Raw genomic sequence first — 21,981 nt, forward strand, 5'->3', positions numbered from 1 at the left:
ATGTTGAGAGTGGAGTTAGGAGAGTCTCCTCCACATCTCTGATGGTAGCACCTTCATGATACACTTTCAACCTTTGGCCATTCACCTTGAATTCTTCACCTTTGTCATTCACCAACTCTACCGAACCAAATTTGTTTACCTTTGTGACAGTGAAGGGACCGGACCACCTAGACTTCAACTTTCTTGGGAAAATCTTCAATCTAGAATTAAAGAGAAGAACCTTATTGTCCGGTGCAAACTCTCTTGGTAGGATCCTCTTGTCATGCCACTTCTTGGTCTTCTCCTTGTAGATCCGCGCACTATCATATGCCGACAATCGAAACTCCTCCAACTCGTTGAGTTGAAGGAGTCTCTTCTTACCCGCGGCCTTAGAATCCATATTAAGCTCTTTGATCGCCCAAAAAGCTTTGTACTCCAATTCGACGGGAAGATGACATGCCTTACCATAAACCAATCTATAAGGTGAAGTACCGATCGGTGTTTTAAATGCAGTCCGGTATGCCCAAAGTGTGTCATCAAGCTTCATGCTCCAATATTTTCTTGACTTGGCTACTACCTTTTCTAGAATCGCCTTGATTTCCCTATTAGAGACCTCAACTTGACCACTAGTTTGAGGGTGGTAACTAAGCCCTGTTCTGTGATGTACGCCATACTTCTTGAGGAGGTTATCCAATTGTCTTTCATGGAAGTGGGTACCCCCATCACTAATAATAGCTCGTGGAACACCAAACCTGGGAAATATGATCTTCTTGAAGAGCTTAATGACTACCTTGGAATCATTCGTTGGTGAAGCTATGGCTTCAACCCACTTGGACACATAATCGACGGCTACAAGTATGTAACAATTCCCATTGGAAGATGGGAACGGCCCCATATAATCGATACCCCAAACATCGAATATTTCAACTTCTAGGATGCCAGTTTGGGGCATCTCATGCCTCCGCGAAATGTTGCCAGTCCTCTGGCAAGAATCACAAGCCTGCACAAAAGTGTTAGCGTCTTTAAACATAGTAGGCCAAAAGAAGCCTGACTCATTAATCTTGGCCACCGTTTTAGTGGGGCCATGATGTCCACCATAGGGTGAAGTATGACAACTGGTAAGGACGCCGTGAACCTCCCATTCGGGAACACACCTGCGAAATAATCCATCTGCACACTCACGAAACAAAAAAGGGTCATCCCAAAAATAATGTTTAACATCATAGAGGAATTTCTTCTTCTGTTGGTAGGACAAGTCAGGAGGTAGAGTACCACCCACTATATAATTAGCAAAATCGGCGTACCAAGGGTGATGCTCTACAACTGCATACAGGTTATCGTCAGGGAAAGAATCATCTATAGGTAAAGAATCCTTACCCTCATCATACCTGATACGTGACAAGTGGTCTGCCACTACGTTCTCTGCTCCTTTTTTATCTTTTATTTCAATGTTGAAATCTTGGAGCAAGAGAACCCAACGGAGTAGCCTTGGCTTTGATTCCGCCTTGGCTATCAAATATTTTAATGCTGCATGATCAGTAAAAACAATAACTTTAGAACCAACTAGATATGATCTAAATTTCTCTAAAGCATATATAACAGCAAGAAACTCCTTTTCTGTGGTGGCATAGTTGACTTGGGCTTCATCTAAGGTTTTGCTAGCATAATAAATAGCATGCAAAACCTTATCCTTCCTCTGTCCGAGCACGGCTCCTAGTGCAAAGTCACTTGCATCACACATGATCTCGAAAGGGAGGTTCCAATCGGGAGCACATATGATGGGTGCCGATATCAAAGCCTGCTTAATCCTGTGGAAATCCTCAAGACACTCGTCAGTAAAAATAAATGGGGCATCCTTGAGCAAAAGCTGTGTCAGTGGTTTAGCAATTTTAGAAAAATCTTTGATAAAGCGGCAATAAAACCCCGCATGACCCAAGAAGCTTCTAACTCCCTTGACATTAACTGGGGGAGGTAATTGCTCAATCACTGATATTTTAGCTTTATCTACCTGTATGCCCTTATCAGATATAATATGACCAAGGACTACTCCCTCTGTCACCATAAAGTGACATTTCTCCCAATTAAGCACTAAGTTGCACTCCTCACATCTTTTCAGAATTTTAGCGAGATTAATTAAACATGAATCAAAAGAAGAACCATATACGCTAAAATCATCCATAAAGACCTCCATAATAGACTCTATGAAATCAGAAAAAATGATCATCATGCAACGCTGAAAGGTAGCAGGTGCATTACATAAACCAAAGGGCATTCTACGATATGCAAAAGTGCCATAAGGGCATGTAAAGGTGGTCTTTTCCTGATCTTCAGGGTGAATCGGAATTTGGAAAAATCCCGAATACCCGTCTAAATAGCAAAAGAATTTGTGATTAGCTAACCTCTCAAGCATTTGATCAATAAAGGGGAGAGGGAAATGATCCTTTTTAGTGGCGATATTAAGTCTACGATAGTCTATGCACATACGCCACCCTGTCACAGTTCTGGTGGGTATTAATTCATTTTTATCATTGGTTATCACAGTCATCCCACCCTTCTTCGGTACTACCTGCACAGGACTTACCCACTTGGAGTCAGAAATAGGATAGATGATACCTGCATCGAGTAATTTCATCACCTCTTTCTTGACTACTTCCTGCATGTTTGGATTTAATCTTCGTTGGGGTTGAATGCAGGGCTTATAATTTTCCTCTAGATGAATCCTGTGCATACAAAAATCAGGGCTAATACCCTTAAGATCATCAATACTGTACCCTATAGCCTTCTTATGGGTTTTGAGAACCCCTAGAAGTTGGGAAGATTGTAGGTCAGTGAGTGCAGTACTGATGATCACGGGGTGTAGTTCCTGCTCATCTAGAAAAACATATTTTAAATGAGAAGGGAGAGGTTTTAGCTCAGGTTTCTTGACCTCTGCAGGTTTTGATTCCTGAACTAAATTTACTACCTTCATTGTCTCCTTGGGGCTTAGCTCTTCTAAGGAAAGAGCTTTTTCAATATTTTGTACCTCATTACCCCAAATGCTTGCATTATCGCTGGATAAATTCCCGCAGAGAACTTCCTCCAAGGGATCCTTAGCAAGAACCTGTGGCAAGCTATCAACACAAATATTGTCCATTATATCAATTGTATCAATATAACAACAATTTTCCTCCAACATAGGCCCTTTCAAAACCTTCCCTAAATTAAAGGTAACGTTATCGTCGCCTACAAAAAGGGTCAGTTTACCATTTTTCACATCAATAATAGCTCCTGCAGTGTGGAGGAAAGGCCTTCCTAATATAATGGGTATTTGTGTGTCCTCTGTCATATCTAAAACAACAAAATCAACTGGAATGAAAAATTTACCAACTCTGACAGGTACGTCCTCTAAAATTCCCAAGGGATATTTTACCGAACGATCTGCCATTTGTAAAGTTATATTAGTAATTTTCAATTCCCCCATATTTAATTTAGCACATATAGATGATGGCATGACACTGACACTAGCACCCAGATCACATAAAGCCTTATCAATAAAAACATTCCCAATGTGACAAGGGATAGAAAAACTACCGGGATCCTTTAATTTAGGAGGTGATTTATTTTGCAAATAAGCGCTACACTCCTCTGTGAAAGCTACAGTTTCTACTTCATTAAAGGCCCTTTTTCTAGTCAGAATGTCTTTCATGAATTTAGCATAAGCAGGTACTTGAGTGATTAAATCAGTGAAAGGGACTGTTACCTGCAGGTTTTTCACGACCTCTAAAAACTTACCGAATTGTTTATCAAGCTTACTCTTCAGTTGTCTATTAGGGAATGGAAGCTTGATAACTGGGCTCTGCACAACTCCTCCCTTATCCTGCAATTTACCCTGCACAGAAACATTGGTGGGGTTAGTGTCTTTTTGTAGCCCTGCAGGGCTAGCAGAATTACCGTTTGATGTAGAGGAATCTAGATTAGAAACTGGTCCATCTTCCTGTGGCATAGGAGGTCCATCATAATGGGAACCGCTCCTTAGAGTGATTGCATTAGCATGATCTGTAGGATGGATAGGCTGTGACGGTAGAGCTCCCTGCTGACGGGATTGTAGGGTAGATGAAAGTTGTGCAATTTGATTGTCCATGATTTTATTGTGGGCTAGGATAGAATCAATTTGCGCATCCCTACTCTCCATGTGCTTTTGCATATTAGCTAGCATCGCTCTAATTTCTGTCATGGCAGGGTCGGAAGATGATGAGGGTGATACTTGGCTTTTCTGGCCGGCATTAGGATGATAATATTTTTGCTGTGGTGGGGGTTGCTGTTGTGGTTGTTGTGGAGGTGGAGGGTTTTGTACATTGGTACTCCGGTATGAAAGGTAAGGATGATTTTTATAACCGGCATTGTAGGAATTGGAATAGGGGTTATTTTGCCTATAGGATTGAAAGGCATTAACCTGTTCCATAGAGCTCCTACAATCTTGCTCCCAATGACCTACAATTCCACAATTTTCACAAAAAGCTTCATGGTTAGAAACAGCAGAAACATTAGCTACAGAGTTAGGAGTAGTAGTAAGATTATCTAATTTTTGACAAATAGAAGTTAATTGAGCTTGCAAAAAGGATACAGAATCGACATTATGTTTCCCCTTATTTGCAAACCCCCTCGGATTCCCATATTGGGAATTGTGTATTGTCATGTCCTCGATAACCTGTCCTGCATCATCCCCATTTAAATTCATAAACCTCCCACTAGCTGCCGAATCTAGTACTGATCTGGAAGAATTTCCAAGTCCATTATAGAATGCTTGGATCAATGCCATTGTGCTAGATTGTGGTGGGGGCACTCTCTCTGTAGATCCTTGAACCTCTCCCAAGCCTCATATAGTGTTTCGTCGGCCTCTTGAGCGAAGTTCTGAATAGCACTTCTTAGCACCGCTGTTCTCTCTGCAGGATAATATTTATTATAAAAGTTCAAAGCAAGAGTTTCCCATTCAGTAATACCAAGTGCAGTTCTATTCAAACCATTAAACCATAATTTTGCTTTGCCACATAAAGAAAAGGGAAAAAGAATCTCCCTGATTTGGTCCTGCGTAACCCCGGCTTGTCTAATGGTGTTACAATATTGGCAGAAATCTGCGATGTGAAGATTAGGATCTTCACCCTTAGCTCCGCTGAACTGCTTCCTCTCTATCATAGTGATAAATTGGGGCTTGATCTCAAATTGAACTCCATCTAGAGCCGGAGTAGGAGTAAGGTGCGGGAAATCTGTGAGCTTCGGTTGCGAATAATCACTGAGTTTCTTCTGGGTCGTCATCTCTGATTCCAAATCTGAAGGAATATCTGTATCACTAGAATCAGTGGGAGGATCTCTTCGATCGTTGTCCTCCTCAGAACCCGCCAGAATTTGTCTGTAGAGTCTCCTTTGCCTATGAAAAGAACGCTCGATCTCAGGATCAAAAGGGATGTCACCTAATCTAGAACACCTGGGCATAAACAAAGAACTAAAGACAAATATGAGATTTGCCTCAAAGAACTAATGTTCTCTGAGGCAAAAGGGGGGATAATCTAGACTACAAAAATATAATCAGAAAATAAAAATAAAACCGTTTCCCCGGCAACGGCGCCAGATTTTGACAGGGTAAAGTCGTATCCCCTAATCAAAAATAATTACCTAAATCACTAACTAAGGTAGATAGGGAAGTAGGGTCGAAATCCACAGGGAAACAAGTCTTTTTAATTCTAATTAATTAATATAATCTAAATTATCTAAGTAACCAAGATTTTGAATGTGAATTCTATACTACGAAGAATGAGTTTAGGGAGAAAAGAATCAATAATAAGGAAACCTAGGGTCACAGGTTCACCAATAATTAATATTCCGGGATAGAACAAAGCAATTAATAATTAACAGTGCATAGATAATATGATTAACAGGCTCTCGCAATTTATTAACCAACATAGATCTAACAGGCTCTCGCAATTTATTAGACCTAAGTTCCTATTAAAAATAGCCTTTAATATTAAATCAACATCTGCTCGATTCATCAATTCAATATTGCTAAACATTCACAACCAAATTACATCTGCTCGATTCATATTCTAATTGCAAAGAATTAAAACAATTCAATAGGAAATTATCATGCAATATCAACAATCAATAATAACAAGCTATCCCTTCATATTAATTATGGATCCCCTTAAACCCTAGAATTAAACTACTCACTAATCATCATAACTAATCCAATCAAATAAACAATTAAAAACATAAACAAGAAAACAATTAAAATAGCTGAAATTAGAAAGGGAAGAAATTGTACCAAACAAATCTGGAATTAATGAAGGAATTAAGTACAAGAGTTAGAGAGAATTTAAGAGAGAGGAAAAATACTAAGTAGAGAGAGAAAGTCTAAGAGAAAAAAGATCCGTAAATAATCCGTACAAAACGTATATATACTTCCCCTAAAACAAGAATTAACTAAACTAAATCAGACACTAGGAAAAACACGCGCCCGATCGAGCCCGCCTTTTTTTCCTATGCCCAGTCTAAAGTGTCGCGCCCGATCGAGCTCACGCTCACCCGATCGGGCGCGCCTTTCTTGATAGCCTTCATGCGCGCAACCGCCCGATCGGGCGTATGCTTGCCCGATTGGGCCCGGTCTTCATCTTCAAGGCTTGTACTTCGATTGGGCTAGATTTCTCGGCCCAATCCATATTTCCTCTCGGGTCTCGAATACATGGTCCAATTGCCTCGTAATCCGAATAACCGAGCCCTTAATCACCGGCTCGATGGCTCTAGCCAGCCCTGGGCTCCAAAAGTGGTTGTGTTCCTCCAATGCTCGCAGTCGCTTCATAAAAATCCCGGGAAAATACTCCAAAGGTGTAATTCCTTGCAAAACTTAACCAAAACTACGAAAACACTAGAAAACACATATTAGTAATAAAAGTGGCCCCAAAAGGCCAAAAACACTACTAATTATGACCGAGGGACGGGGTAAAATACTATATAAAATAGACATATCAAGGACCCTTGGCCTAACGCTTGGTCGGGTGGTTTCTTACCCGGTCGAGCGGTGTTTAGGCCACGACGCGGCTTCCTGACATACCTTGTGGGACGCCAATTCACTTTGTCTGGTGGATCCTCCTTGACTTGGATTGAGGGTTATTCAATGCTACGCACTAAAGATCCCTCTTTGATCGAGGGTTGCTTCAAAATGTCATTGCATTTAGCACTTGCAACTCGATCCGGCGGGACACTCACCGTAGGCTTAATTTCCACAATTTTCTTAAATGATTCCACCTTTTCGTCCTCAAAACCAAGACCGATAGTATAGAGGGCTCTTTCTACTGCATCAACTTCCTTCTGCCATTTGTCTATCTCATCTGAAAGGGATGCAACACAAGATACCGCCTCCAAGGGATCTTTTTCAAGAGCTTGGGGCTTGTTAGAATAATTATGAACCACATTAACACTAAAGCACTTCTCCTATGTCATGGGGCTTTTAGGGGTATTATTAAGATTAAAAATAATTTTTTCGTCCCCTACTGATAGTGTTAATTTACCACTTCTCACATCTATAATTACTCCTGCAGTGTTAAGGAATGGTCTACCCAAAATGATTGGAGTTTGCATATCCTCAGCCATATCAAGAACAACAAAATCAACAGGTATATAAAATTTACCTACTCTAACAGGAACATCCTCTAAAACACCTAAGGGATATTTGAAAGAACGGTCGACCATTTGTAGAGTAATATTAGTAGCTTTTAATTTAGCCATATTCAACTTGGAACACACAGATAATGGCATAACACTAACGCTAGCACCCAAATCACACAATGCATTATCAATCATTAGATTGTCTATATGACAAGGGATAGAAAAACTACCCGGATCTTTTAATTTAGGTGGAGATTTATTTTGAAGTACGGCACTACACTCTGCAGTGAAAGCTACTGTTTCTACCTCACTAATAGACCTTTTTCTTGTCAATATTTCTTTCATAAATTTTGCATATGCAGGAATTTGTGTGATTAGTTCAGTGAAGGGAACTGTTACCTTTATATCCTTTACCATCTCCAGAAACTTACCAAACTGCTTATCCAAATTTGCTTTCAATTGACGATTGGGGAATGGAAGTTTGATAACTGGCTTTGGAGCATTATTGCTCTTGTCTGGAGTGGCCACCTTCTCTGGGGTCGTACCCTGCAATGTAGAATCAAATATATTAGTACTATGCTTTAGCTCTGCAGGGCTATTAGCTACATTGTCTGGTTTAACGGAATCAAGATTAGCAATATTTATTAAAACAGGTTCATCAACTCTGGGCATATATAAGGGGCCCTTCATAGTTTGAACCACTCCTTAGATTAATTGCATAGGCTTGATCCGTAGGCCTGGTCGGCTGTGCTGGCAGAGCTCCCTGTTGGCGGGCTTGTAGAGTAGCGGGAAGTTGCGCAATTTGATTATCTACAATTTTATTATGTGCTAGAATTGAATCAATTTGTGCATCTCTACTCTCCATGTGCTTCTGCATATTAACCAGCATCGCTCTAATTTCTACCAAGGCAGGGTCGGAAGATGAGGAGGGTTGTTGTGGTTGGTTCTTTTGGCCAGCATTGGGGTGGTAATATTTCTGTTGTTGTTGTTGCTGTGGCCCTTGTGGTTCTTGTGGTGGTGGATTTTGAACATTAGTGCTCCGATAGGAAAGGTACGGATGATTCCGGTACCCAGGATTGTAGGTGTTGGAGTATGGGTTGTTTTGCCTATAAGCTTGAAAGGCATTAACTTGCTCCACGGAACTCCTGCAATCTTGTTCCCAATGACCTAAAATCCCCCAATTTTCACAGAAAGCCTCATTAGCATTATTATTAATTGCAGAAACATTAGCTACATGAGCAGTGCTAAGATTATCTAATTTTTGGCAGATAGAGGTTAATTGAGCTTGCAAAAAGGATACAGAGTCAACACTATGCTTCCCCTTGTTAGCAAAGCCTCTAGGATTCCCATATTGGGAATTATGTATCGCCATATCTTCAATAACCTGACCTGCATCATCAACATTAAGATTCATAAACCTCCCACTAGCTGCAGAATCTAAAATTATTCTAGATGAATTTCCAATGCCATTGTAAAAGGCTTGGATTAACTGCCATTGTGCCAAATTATGGTGGGGGCATTCTCTTTGTAGGTCCTTGAACCTCTCCCAAGCCTCATATAAAGTTTCGTCGGCTTCTTGGGCAAAGTTCTGAATTGCACTCCGTAGTACGGTTGTTCTCTCTGCAGGATAGTACTTGTTATAAAAATTCAAAACAAGAGTTTCCCAGTCAGTTATACCAAGTGCAGTTCTATTTAAACCATTAAACCATAATTTGGCTTTTCCAGTTAAAGAGAAAGGAAAAAGAATCTCCCTGATTTGGTCTTGTGTGACCCCGTCTTGCCTGATGGTATTACAATACTGACAATAGTCTGCAATGTGAAGGTTCGGGTCTTCACCCTAAGCTCCACTAAATTTCTTCTTCTCTATCATCGTTATAAATTCAGGTTTAATCTCAAATTGTACCCCATCAAGAGCGGGGGTGGGAGTGAGATGTGGAAAATCTGTAAGCTTTGGTTGTGAGTAATCACTAAGCTTCTTTGGAGCCGTCATCTTTGATTCTAGATCTGATGATACCTCTGAATCGCTAGAACCAGTTAGAGGATCTCGGTAATTATTATTATCACCAGACTCCGCCAGAATTTGCTTGTAAAGATTCTTCTGTCTATGGAAGGAACGTTCGATCTCAGGATCGAATGGGACGTAATTAAATCGGATCTCAGGATCGAATGGGACGTAATCTCAGAATCTCAGGATCTCAAGATCTCGGTAATTAAATCGTTTCCCCGGCAACGGCGCCAAATTTTGACAAAGTCGTATCCCCTAATCAAAAGTAATTCCTAAATCCTCTAACTAATGTAGATAGGGAATTAGGGTCGAATCCACAGAGAAACGAGTCTTTCTATTCATAATCAAGTAAAGTAATCTAAATTATCAAGTAACCAATATGTAAATTTGGATATAAAACTAAACTACGGAGATTAAGAATAAGGAGAAAACAATATATAAAAGGATCTAGGGAATAGGTTCACCAATAAATAATATTCTAGGGTAGAACATAATAATCAATCATCAATGCATACATTAATCAGATCATAAAGGGCTTTCTCTACGTATTACAATCACACAATTAATTTACCGGTATTAAATCTCATCTTTCGAATCTCGACTTAACTATTTATAAATTAACCTGCCTATTAAAACTAGACCTAAACATTAATTCTCATATGTCGAATCTCGAATCAATATTGTCAAACTCATGCATAAAAGATATGCGCAAATCTAGTCACAGAGCATTAAATCAATCAATAGGAAATTAATCTAGCATTGATAATTAACAACAATAAATTACCCCTTCATAATATTTATGGATCCCCATAAACCCTAGAAATAGAACTACTCACACATAATAAAAACTAAACTAATCAAAGCAATAAAACAAGACATGATCAAAGGAATAAAATAAACAACTAAGATTAAGAGAAGAGAAATTGTTACCAAATAAATATGGAATTAAGAATCAAGTTAAGAACAAAGTGTATGAGAGAGAAAACTAATCTAAAAGATAAGTAGAGAGAGAAAATCTAAGAAATAATTAAGAGATAGTAAAGAAGAGTAAAAAGTACTAAACTCGTTTTACGGAAAAGTATTTATACTCCGTAAGAATCCTAAACTAAAACAAACTTAAACGACGAATAATTAGCTCCTAATAATAACACACGCCCGATCGGGCGCGCCTTTTCTTTACCTCGCGCCCGGCCGGGCGCGTCTTCGGGCGCCAGCCTTTGCTTCCCTCGCCCGGCCAGGCACGCCTCCGGGCTCCAGCCTCTTTGGCCGGGCGGTTCTCTTGGGCCACTACTTGGACTACGATTGGGCTCCAATTCTTCGGGCCAATCTGGGTTTCCTCTTCGGGTCTTGAATACTCGGTCCAAATGCCCCGGTATCACATATACTGAGCCCTTTATCACCGGTTCAATGGCTCTAACCGGCCCTGGGCTATAAAAACTGATCGTGCTTCTCCAGTGCTCGTAATTGCTCCGTAATATCTCGGAAAAATGCTCCAAAAGTGCAAATCCCTGCAAAAGTCGACCAAATCTACGAAAATACTAGAAAACACCAATTAGTAATAAAAGTGGCTCTAAAGAGCCAAAAACACTACTAATTATGACCAAGGGACGGGGGTAAAACACTATTTAAAATAGACACATCAGTAAGTCAGACTGCTCTTACTCTGAATCCTATTCCTGTTCAACCAATTCAGCCTGTTCAGTATTAGATTCCTCAGAATTTGAATGCATTTTTGCCGCACAGTCTTAATGTCCTCGGACAATATGGAAAATTCGCCCAGCCGTTTGACCAGGCCGCTTACTCTGGCAGACCGGCCGGACAGCCTCAGACTATTGATTGGCAAATGCGCCTGCTTAATCTTAAAGACAAGCCGCCTTCGTTCTCTCAGGAGATTCTTAGCTCTCCCCAACCTGCAAAGGTGAAGAGCGTACTCGTGGGATTTTAGCTCTAATATTGATAGATGCTTAATCAAATTTGATATATAGATGTTCATTTGGATATGTGTATATTCACACAGATATTAATGTAGTATGTTTATTCACATGTTAAAAAATAAATCACATATTGTTCATTCATCATAAACCTTTGATGATTCTATTTTAAAATATGATTCTATTTTAAAAAATGTTCAAATATAAATCACATATTGTCACTTACATTATGGAGTTATATAATTCTTAGTTGATTTTTTTTTAACTGTGTATAAACAGTGATGACAATGATATTTCATTCAATCAAGAGTGAATAAAATACAATTGATCCTCAACTCTTAAAAGATATACCAACAACAAGTGTCCCTGTTGAAAAAGACATGTCTGCAATTACAAGGTATAATTATCATTTATAATAGATTATATGTTCATTTTGACATGATGTTTTTTTTGGACATTCTTTTGATACATATATATGATTGTTCATTTAAGTATACAAAAATTTAAGGGAAATTCTCACTGGTGAACTCCAATTACTTAATTTTACAAGTGGTAAACATTCTTAAAATTTATTTTCAATGATAAACCCCAAATAGAATGACTAATCAATTAGTAACCTTAATAATGATTTAATCTAATTATTTAACTATGGTTAACATTTAAAAATGTTGAAAAAAAAACATGAAATTCCTATTTTGCCCTAATTTATTTCCCCACCCACCTAGCCACCTAACCCAAGCCCTAGCCACCTGACCCACCCAACTAGCCACCTCATCCAACCGCCTAGCCATCTGACCAACCCGCCTAGCCACTTGACCCACCCACCTGACCCACTCGCCTAGCCACTTGGCCACCCACCACCCACCTAGCCACCAGAACCACCTGACCCACCCAACTAGCCACCTGACCCACCCACCTAATCACCTCATCCAACCGCCTAGCCACCTGACCAACCCGCCTAGCCACTTGACCCACCCACCTGAACCACTCGCCTAGCCACTTGGACACCTACCACCCACCTAGCCACCAGAACCACCTGCCTAGCCACATGACCCCACGCCAGCACCGACGCTACCAGCGGCTAGAATTAATTGGGTTTTTTTTTAAAAAAAAAAAAAAAAAATCAACCCCTTTTCTGCACCTACCTAGCCACCTGACCCCTTCCCCCTAACCGACCGGCGCCCAACACTCCACCCCTGCCGCCGACGCCCTACCCATGTTGAATCTCTCGCTGAATCGAAACACCAAAAACACCCAAACCAGTTGCGGGTTTTGAAACCAAACCCAGAAAACGGGTTTGGGTTTTCAACTGATTTTGGGTGGGGTTTAAGGGCCGCGCAAAAAGGGGAGAGAGGGGAGGGGATTCGTCGGGGAAGAGCGTCGAGATGGGGGAAATATGAGTCGTCGAAAGGAGATCGAATGGCAGTGAGGCGTTAGGTGGGGAAATGGGAGGTGTTGAGATGAGGTAAAGAGAGAAGATGGGGTGGGGAAGGCTTGACGTCTTGGCCAGTGGTGGGCCGGGGGAGGTCGTGTGTTGCCGTCAGTGGCCTTGTCCCCGGCAGGGGGGAGGGGTTGCTGGGGTGGCTAGGTTGGGTGGGGGAGGGGTTTGGTTTTTTTTTTTTTTTTTTTTAATTAATAAAATTCATAAATAAAAACTAACTATAGTTAGAATTTTTAGTAAAATAACACTTATCAATGGTAACCAATAATTTAGGTTTACCATTGATAATAAATTTTAAGAATGTTTACCACTTGTAAAATTAAGTAATTGGAGTTTACCAGTGAGAATTTCCCAAAATTTAATTTCACTAACACTTTGATATAGATTCTTTAGGTTCATGTAACATAATTGAAAGATAATGTTCATTTATATATATCTTCTTGAACATGTATATTTTAAATTTTTGTTAGAATATATAAGTTCATGTTATTTGTGATAATTTGTTCATTTATATAAAACAGAATATACATTTTCGTTTTGCCAATTGAATTTAATTTGTAATATCAATGTAATGTTTATGCATATATATTGCTATACAAACACAATATATATTGTAGTGATGTTCTATATAGAGTGAAACACACGTTGTAATAATTTAGAGATGGAAACTCTGAGCCTATATTTATACAGGAGATAATGCCATCAATTATATTGAAAGATAAAAATGAACAACATAGTAATTGGTGGGAATCATATTTTGATAGAAACATGTTGAACCACAAGTAAGTTAATTTGACATATAGCATAATGTTCATTTTCATAACGATGAATACACACATTAACATAGTAATTTGTTTAAATTACATATAAACCAAATTAGGAAGCTAAGAACACATTACATTGCTCAATTGATGTTGTTTGGATTAAACAGAAGCTAGAGGCAATAGAAAAGGAGCAAGAAGATTTATGGAAGCTTAGATTACTAAAAATATTACTCTTTCGGATATTTAATCATTTATGGATTTCTAAATGATCAAGTACATTAATATTCATATTTTTTTAATTCATTAGTGCTTGTCACACACACACACACACACACACACACATTTCAATATGGATATGTTCATATGTTCATTGTCAGAATAAAATATGTCCAATTAAGTAACAGTTATAACAAAATACAATAAAATGTTCATAGCCAAAAAGGCAAATGTTCAGTGTCAAAACAAAATATGTTCATTTACATATCACTTATTAGAAAAAAAAAAAGCTCGAACAAATATATATTGTTTGAATCTAAATTCTTATTATTATATGCCAACATATTAGCTACATTAGTGTAAAAAAAAGCTAACAACCTATCATACTAAGAAGAAATATGTTGACTAGCTACCTCGTTGAACACTTTGAACATCTCTTGGAACATTTGGAGGAACTTGAAAATTTCTTGGAACACTTGGACGAAATGGAACCTTTTTTCTTGGCACACTTAAAGAAACTTGGACATTACTTGGAGCACTTGAAGAAACTTGGCCTTTTCTTAGAGCACACACTAGGACAATACTAAACTCTTTCTTAAAAGCATATTCATTGTACTTTTCACAAGCTTCTTCTTCGGAATTAAAATCTTTAAAAAGTAACTCTAATTTAGTTGCTTCTTCATACAGAATTTTGTCATCAGCACCCACTGAATAAGTTTTTAAAAATGAACATAATCAATAACAGATATGTACAAATAAAAACAATACATGTATAAATGATCATCTAGCATTATCAATTTGATCAAAATAATAAAATAAAATAAAGTAATAAACATTTAAAATATAGTTTAAACAACTATAACAGAACATTAGTTTGAATCATAATGATCATTTAGAATTATAAAATTGATCAAAATTATATAACTACTAAAAAAAACACAAAAACGTATATAATCAATCACAGAAAACATCTACTTAATCACAACCAGCAATCATTAAACTAAAAAGGCAAACAAACTCGAATTATAAATCATACTGATCGAAATAAGAGACAAAATTAATTAAAATAAAACTTCAATTCACTTGAATTATAATAGCAAACCAAATTGAACAAAAACAGAGGCTAAATTGATTAAAAAAAACTTGAAAAATCGAATAAAATTAAAATCAGCAAACAATTTAAAACAAACAACTAACAAAATTGAATCAAACAATCGACCAGCAAGCATTAATCGAAATCAGAGACAAAATTGATTAAAATTGAACTTAAATTAAATTGAATAGTAATAGCAAACATTAATCGAAATTATAAAACAACTCACACTAATCAACGAATGAATCAAGCAATCGACCAGAAGTAGGAAAAATAACTTCACAATCAAGATCAAATTCGGCAATCGAAGAATGTAACACTTCATTACAAAAAATAACTTCCGTTGGGGGGCGATTTCCGGTAGGGGAAAGGGAAAGGGAGTGGTTTCCGGTACAGGGTGGGGGTCGGGGCAGCAACAACGGGAAAAGGGAGGGGGGTTGTCTGCGTAGGTGGGGGAAAGGGAGGGAGCGGGGTCGCGCCGGCATGGGGGATGCAGTGGGTCGCGCGGGCGCCGACAGGGGGAGGGGGTGGCAGTTGAGGGGAGGGGTTGCAAGGTGGTTGAACGAAGGGGTGGCTGCCGTTGTTGTGGAGGGGTGGCTGCCATTGTTGTGGGTCCCTCAAACATAAACAGTAACGGAGTTAGTCACTGGTAGTTATTTCTAAAGTTAGGGAATTATTGTGGTAGTAATATAAAATATTTTTTAAAACAGGTAGTAAATCTGATACATGGTGCTTTTGCTGGTAGTAAATGTGATAATAACTGAGCACCGACAAACAGGTTCCGTCGTCAATTTCGACCAAACTCAACGATTTCCAGCATAGAACTCATCGATTTTAATGGCTAGAGCCATAAGTTTGTGTCTTTCGTTTTTGGGTTATGTTTTATTGGGTGGTTTCCGGTGATTTTTAATGGAGGTAGTTGCGTGTTTTTGAATTTCGATCAAGGTAGTAGCTGGTGGGGTGGGTTTCTTGCTGTAGGAGGTGAAGGTGTGGTGGGTGAAGGTTTGGTCGGCAATGGGAGCTATCCATGAAGGTAGGTAAAAGAAGATGAAGAGGAAAGGGAAAAAAAAGGAAAAAGAAAAAAATAAAAAAAAAATTATATTGTGGTATTGGATAATATTACCCATAATTGGTAGTGGGTAATACTTACTCTAACAAATTTAAAAATCAAAGTGTTATTTGACGTAGGATAAAGAAAGGGTTGCGCACTGCGTATTTTAGTTTCGGCGGGACTTTAAACTCATACTCAACTCCAATTCCAAAAACCCCAGACCTAGATTTTTACCCTAATATGGTGAGTAATTTTCTACACAAAATCTCTTGTTTTGAATTCGATTTCAATTTAATTTTGAATTCGATTTCAATTTGATGTTTGATTATTCTCAATTTAATTTTGAATTCGATTTCAATTTGATGTTTGATTAATCATATAAAAAGGGGGATTCATATGAAGAGCTTGAACCATTGTTCGATTATCGCCGAGTTCAACCCGTTACTTTCGTCAACCTTGAAGGTTTCCGACCCTCCTTCTCTCTCTTCTTCCTTCATTGTATTTCCTTCATTTATTTTTTTTTTCTAATTTTTTTTTGTTTGAATAGATGATTCTGATTCAGATTCTTCACCTTCCGTTTTGCCGAAGCGGAGAAAGACTTCCACTAATGATGTATATTTTTTTTTCCTCTTTTTTTTTTTTTTTTTTTTTTTTTTTTTTTTTTTTGATGATTTTTAAATAATTTTTTTTTGGTAATTTGAGCTTTAATTTTCAATTGGGGTTAATTGCGATTTTAATTGGGGTATTGTAGAAAAATAAGGAAGAGAACAATAGTGATAAAGGGAAATCAGTTCAAGTAATTAATTGCGAGGATGAAGATGAGGAAAAGGAGAATTTGTTGCCGCCGCCTCCAAAGAATGTAGCTCCTTCAAAGATTTTTGAAGATTCCACCATTAAGCAATTGAGGTAAAAATTCTAGTATTTTTTTCCTTCAGTTCAATTATTTGCTCATGCTTAAATTTTTTTTTTAATTTTTTTTTTTTTATTTGATAGTGTTTTTAGGGGATTCTGTATCATGTTTGAGGTGGTTATGGATGGTTTTTAGTTATTGTGAGTGGTCTGGCTAAGAATTTTTAGACTATTTAGTAATACGTTGTCTTAAGGGAATATGTTAAATACGGGTCTGGGCCGCACCCGTCACGGGAGAGTGCAAGTCCACCACTTTACAAGACCAAGGAGGTTCCACCTCAAAACCATATGGCAATGAGGGGAGTAGCCCCTTAGCCTTATATTGTGGTGGTAACTCTTGAGTTCTTTCAATGTGGGATTTCATTACCACTACACTCCCCCTTTTAGTGTTTAACTTTTGCTGTCCATGATTGATTGTTTTAAGGGTATGTTCAATTCACCTGATATTACTCGTCATTTTCCTTGGCAATATCATGTGTTGTATGTTAGTTAATTAATCTCTATATATGTGCTAATGTACATGGTCTTAAGCATGAGCAAATAAGCATGCAATCAATGAATTTTTACTAACATACAACAAGTTCAATTATTTGCTCATTCTGAATCTCTATATATTTCGCTTATAATTTGTGAAGCAGAATGCAATCAATGAATTTGGATCAAAGGGTTTAATGAAAGCTTTTGTGTCTGGTGGGAAGGCAGTGTAATTTACCCTCTTATGGCCTTATTCTATTTAGCGTCATGTTCTTTGGCTTGATGAATGGAACATGTGTAGATGAGATATGTAATTTTATATATGTTTATGCCATCCAAGGAGTGTAATACTAGGTGAATGGACTGCAGTCAACAAAAGATTTTTCAGCATTTTCTAGCTATTGAAACTCCTTGAGATTTGGAAATATACTTGAAACGCAACTTTCTTTTGTGACTAAGGCTTTGATGTTGTTATTTGTTGTTGTGGTGATTGGGAAATGTAAATTTCTATGCACAACTAAAGGACTACTAAGTCTGAGCAAGCTTTGTCTCCAATTATTTTTCTTCTTTGTCTCTAAAGGGTCTCAAAGCTATGGATGAACTATTACAAATCATGCCATTCTGGTACCAAATTTATCTTTGAAGGATATTTTGGACTTGGATTAACAAGCGATAAATGAATTTAGAGAATGAGCTGATTGTAATCAGTAGACACGTGTAATTGGTGTTAGACTCTCAAGGTTATGTTGTAAAATTCAGGATATGTTTGTTTGTTTTAGATGTGTTTATCTTATCATCAAATTTGAGTATGTATCCTTTATACACTTGAAGGCTGTGGCTTTTTTGGGTTTATTACCTATGTTGCTTGGGTAGGGTACTTCAGTGTAGGCTTGTAGCGGTATCAATAGTATCTTTAAGAGGCTTGTTTATCAAATAATTTGTCTACTCCTAGCTTTAGTTGCCTCTTCCTCTTTTTCATATCTTTGACTGATTGTAGTTCCATTTAGTGTGGATTGTGGAATTTCTTCAGGTGCATATCTTTGACAAGTGAGACAAATATAGTATTGCTTGAAATTGGAAGCGAGTATCTTAAAGCAAGATAATTAACGCTGTTTGGATAGTGAAAGGGGAATGAAAAGAAGGGGAGGGATGGGAATGGGAGGAAAGGAAGGGAAGGGGGGGGGGGGGGGGGGAAGAAGAATGATGAGTTTTCCTTCAAAATCTCTCCATTGTTGGAGAGATTATTTCTTACATTTTAATCCCTCCATATCTCTCCCCTTCAATTCCCTTCCTTCCTCATTTGCTATCCAAATGAAAGATACTCCATCCCTCTTTGTCTCTACATTTCTTTCAATTCAAACAATGAGCTCTGGTTATTATGATCTGCTCAACAGTCGCCATGAAGTGGTGTTCTCACTTCTCCGATAGTTTTCTCTTTTATTTGTAGTATCTAACTTAGGGTGCCTTAAGGATTGGGTCGTCTAATTTTCTTGTCTTTATGTTTTATGACAGGGGCTTTTTTTGTTTTTCTTTTTTTTAAAAAGAAGAAAATCTTATGTGGGATTCTATTTCCATGGCAGGTTAAAAAAGCAGGAGTGTGCGTCATTTCTCCAGTCAACTGGACAAGCTTTACAAGCTGCTGATGAACCATTTCCCTCTTTATCTCACTCTGTTGATGAGGAAACTGCCGAGGAAGCACCAAAGCCTGCGGCTGCGGCTGATCGAACGAAGATAGTCATATCTATGCAAGATAAGGCTGGATCTAAACAATATCGAATATTTGCGGTACGTTTTATTACCTTTGTTAATTTGACATAAGACTGCATGCAATTCATCAATTATCTTAACATGTTGAGTCACCTAGTGTTTCACTTATAAATTAATAGCTTTCAATTAGAGTTTCTTATTATTTGGATTTTGTTTGAAACTTTGCTTTCACTTTTAGTAGTCACTAATCAGAAGTTTGGCTAAAGGAATAGTAACACTGGTTATATAGGAACTTTTCTTTCATTTGTAACGTTCCTAGTTTTTATGGATTTTCTGTGGCCTAGTGTGGCTTGATAATGATGTTATGTTAGCACCAATGTAGCTGTAAACCAGTCAATGAACCGGTCATTTTATGCCGCTAGTTGTATTGTTTGTCAATTAATGCCTTAACGGTAGATTATGCGCAGCTGGCTACGCTTACTACACTGGTATGGTTTGAGGTCCTAATTGTTCAGAAAAAAATTAGTTCAAACAAGGGTTTATAACGGCTACCCAATTTTATTCACAATTAAAAATAAGTTCTAATAAGGATAAGCTCAGATAAGTGTAGGTAGGTAGGTTTAAATTAGTTATATTAAGTTCATTTAATTCGAGTAAAAATCTGGTGAATAGAACACATTCTTAGTTGTAAGTTATGGGTAACCCTTTTTTAACCTTAATGTATCCTTAGTTGTATATTGGGCTTGGGCAACCCTTTTTAACCTTTATCAAGACTTGTTAATTTAATGTGTAATATCTGAACTCATTTACCCTATCTGAACTTTTTCTGAAAGAAGCATAGTCTGAATTGCGGTTGCAGTAGTGACCACGATAACTGTCACAATGTTGTGGAAACGGCTTGTAATGGATATAAGAACAAAATGCAGCTGCGTTGTGAATTTTTTCAAAAAAAAAAAAACATTGATGAGTTTAAACCTTGTTTAAAAAAACTCCTTTAATATAACCAAACTTTACTATAAATATCATGATTTATTAACTAACTAATTACTAATATATCATTGTAACTTAAATAGAAAATGGATGTAATGAGTAAAATATAAGTTCTATCACAGCAAGAGTAACCTTTATGTAGTGGATGACGAAAATACGTGATATTTATTGCAGTGTTATGTTAAGGAGTTTTGCGGAATGGAAAATCCATATTTGTTACATAATGGCCATTCGAATGGCTGAGTTTTTTATCCCATAGAAAAAAGGGGAACTAAGGTAAATAAAACAAGGCATAAGTAGTTGGTAAGGTACTTGCCTATAACTGCTGCTCAATGGTGAGTTGGTGACTTTTATCATGCGATAACCAAGTGATCAGTACTATTTGTCTAGTTGCTTGCCGAGAGCTTGAGACTTCTAGGAAAGCTTTGTTGAAGAGTGATGCTGCTCACTGTTATTTCTGTGGGGTTTAAGAGTCTTTGCATGTGTCTGGACTACATTTTATGCCATCCAAACTGCTAATTCCAGTCATTGAAGCCTCAGTCAATTCCTCTATAGCTCTTTAATTTCTGGCTTGTATGAGATCAATAGATTAATTAAAAGCAATGTAGGTCAAATAGGTTGAACACCTTGAACAATTCAGATTTCAGAAAGAGACAGCCCACATAGGTGATGAATTGCTGTTGATGATGCCATCTCTTGTAGACTGCTAATTTCTAATAACAATTAACAGGGTGGAATATTTTATTTTTTTTGTCTGATAATGAATTTAGAACTGGTTCTTTATGCTCTTCAATAAACAAAACATATTCCTGGAAGGCTGGCATTCTGTTGGATTTGTAGCTGAAACTAGTGGTTTTGTGACTGAAGTCAGAGAAGCTAGTTTTGTGAGGCATTTGGTTTAAAATGAACTTAAAATCAGTTATATATTTTTATATAAAACCTTGGAGTATGATGTGTTCCTTCAAACTGTTTAAATTCTGCCTTCTTTAAGATGCAGTACTCTGTATAACTTATTCTCAAGCTACATCTGCTGAAGAAGTAAATCTATGAAGCTGAGAAATTAATAGATAATAATAGCTAAATAGCTGCAGCTTCATGTTAAATTTCGATTTCAAGGAGTGAGAAATAGAGTAGACACCAGGGGATTGGGAACCTAAGGCTACAGAGTTATAGAAAGTGTACCTTTTTGAAATCATTAAATATTCTTAATTTACAAGGTTTAGGACAATGTGGACTACTTCAGGATATTTGTTTGCTTTACTTTGCCATCTTTACGATTTTCCAGCCATTAATACTTGGTTTATCTTTTGCCTTGGTATAGGATGAGAAATTTGAGCAGCTGTTCACAAAGTATGCGCAGAAGGTGAAGACTGATGTACATAACCTAGTATTTACTTTTGATGGCGACAAAATTGATCCAGCATCAACGCCTCAGACCCTTGGGATGGAGGATGATGATCTTATTGAAGTGCATGTGAAGTCAAGCTGACAAGATATGATTTCCCCCCCCTCCCCCCCCCCCCCCCCCCCCTTTTTATGAATTCCCGTTCATGTTTTGTGGTAAACTACCAAGTTTGGCATCCGCTTGGTGCTTTAATCAGTAGAGGAATTTGCTAAGCATGTAGTGGAAAAGAAAAAGAAAAACTTTTCTTTTCCCTTTCTATTTTTGGAAATATATTGCTTAACTGTATTTCTCTTGTCCTACACATATGATCCACTTGCAGAAAATCTGCTCCATCTGTATTATTACTGATTTTGTGCTTGTGTAGTTGTGTGAGTTTCACTG

The 21,981-nt window shown here is 37.8% G+C and overlaps 1 protein-coding gene and 1 non-coding gene across 2 annotated transcripts; both read left to right on the top strand.

Moving 5' to 3' along the window:
• Positions 1-9,116: 9,116 nt before the first annotated feature.
• Positions 9,117-9,223, top strand: LOC145565963 (small nucleolar RNA R71). The gene has a single exon (XR_014095316.1). It is a non-coding gene; the product is annotated as a small nucleolar RNA R71 (small nucleolar RNA).
• A 6,957-nt stretch (positions 9,224-16,180) lies between these two features.
• On the top strand, positions 16,181-21,948 carry LOC145587343 (uncharacterized). Its single transcript, XM_081644105.1, has 6 exons — positions 16,181-16,358; positions 16,502-16,577; positions 16,663-16,727; positions 16,867-17,021; positions 19,079-19,283; positions 21,517-21,948. Exons 1-6 carry the CDS (start codon positions 16,356-16,358, stop codon positions 21,682-21,684), a joined length of 672 nt encoding a protein of 223 aa, XP_081500231.1. The 5' UTR covers positions 16,181-16,355; the 3' UTR covers positions 21,685-21,948.
• Positions 21,949-21,981: the final 33 nt, after the last annotated feature.

The sequence above is a fragment of the Chenopodium album genome, chromosome 1 (assembly GCF_948465745.1).
Source record: "Chenopodium album chromosome 1, dcCheAlbu1.1, whole genome shotgun sequence".
Lineage (NCBI taxonomy): Eukaryota > Viridiplantae > Streptophyta > Magnoliopsida > Caryophyllales > Amaranthaceae > Chenopodium > Chenopodium album.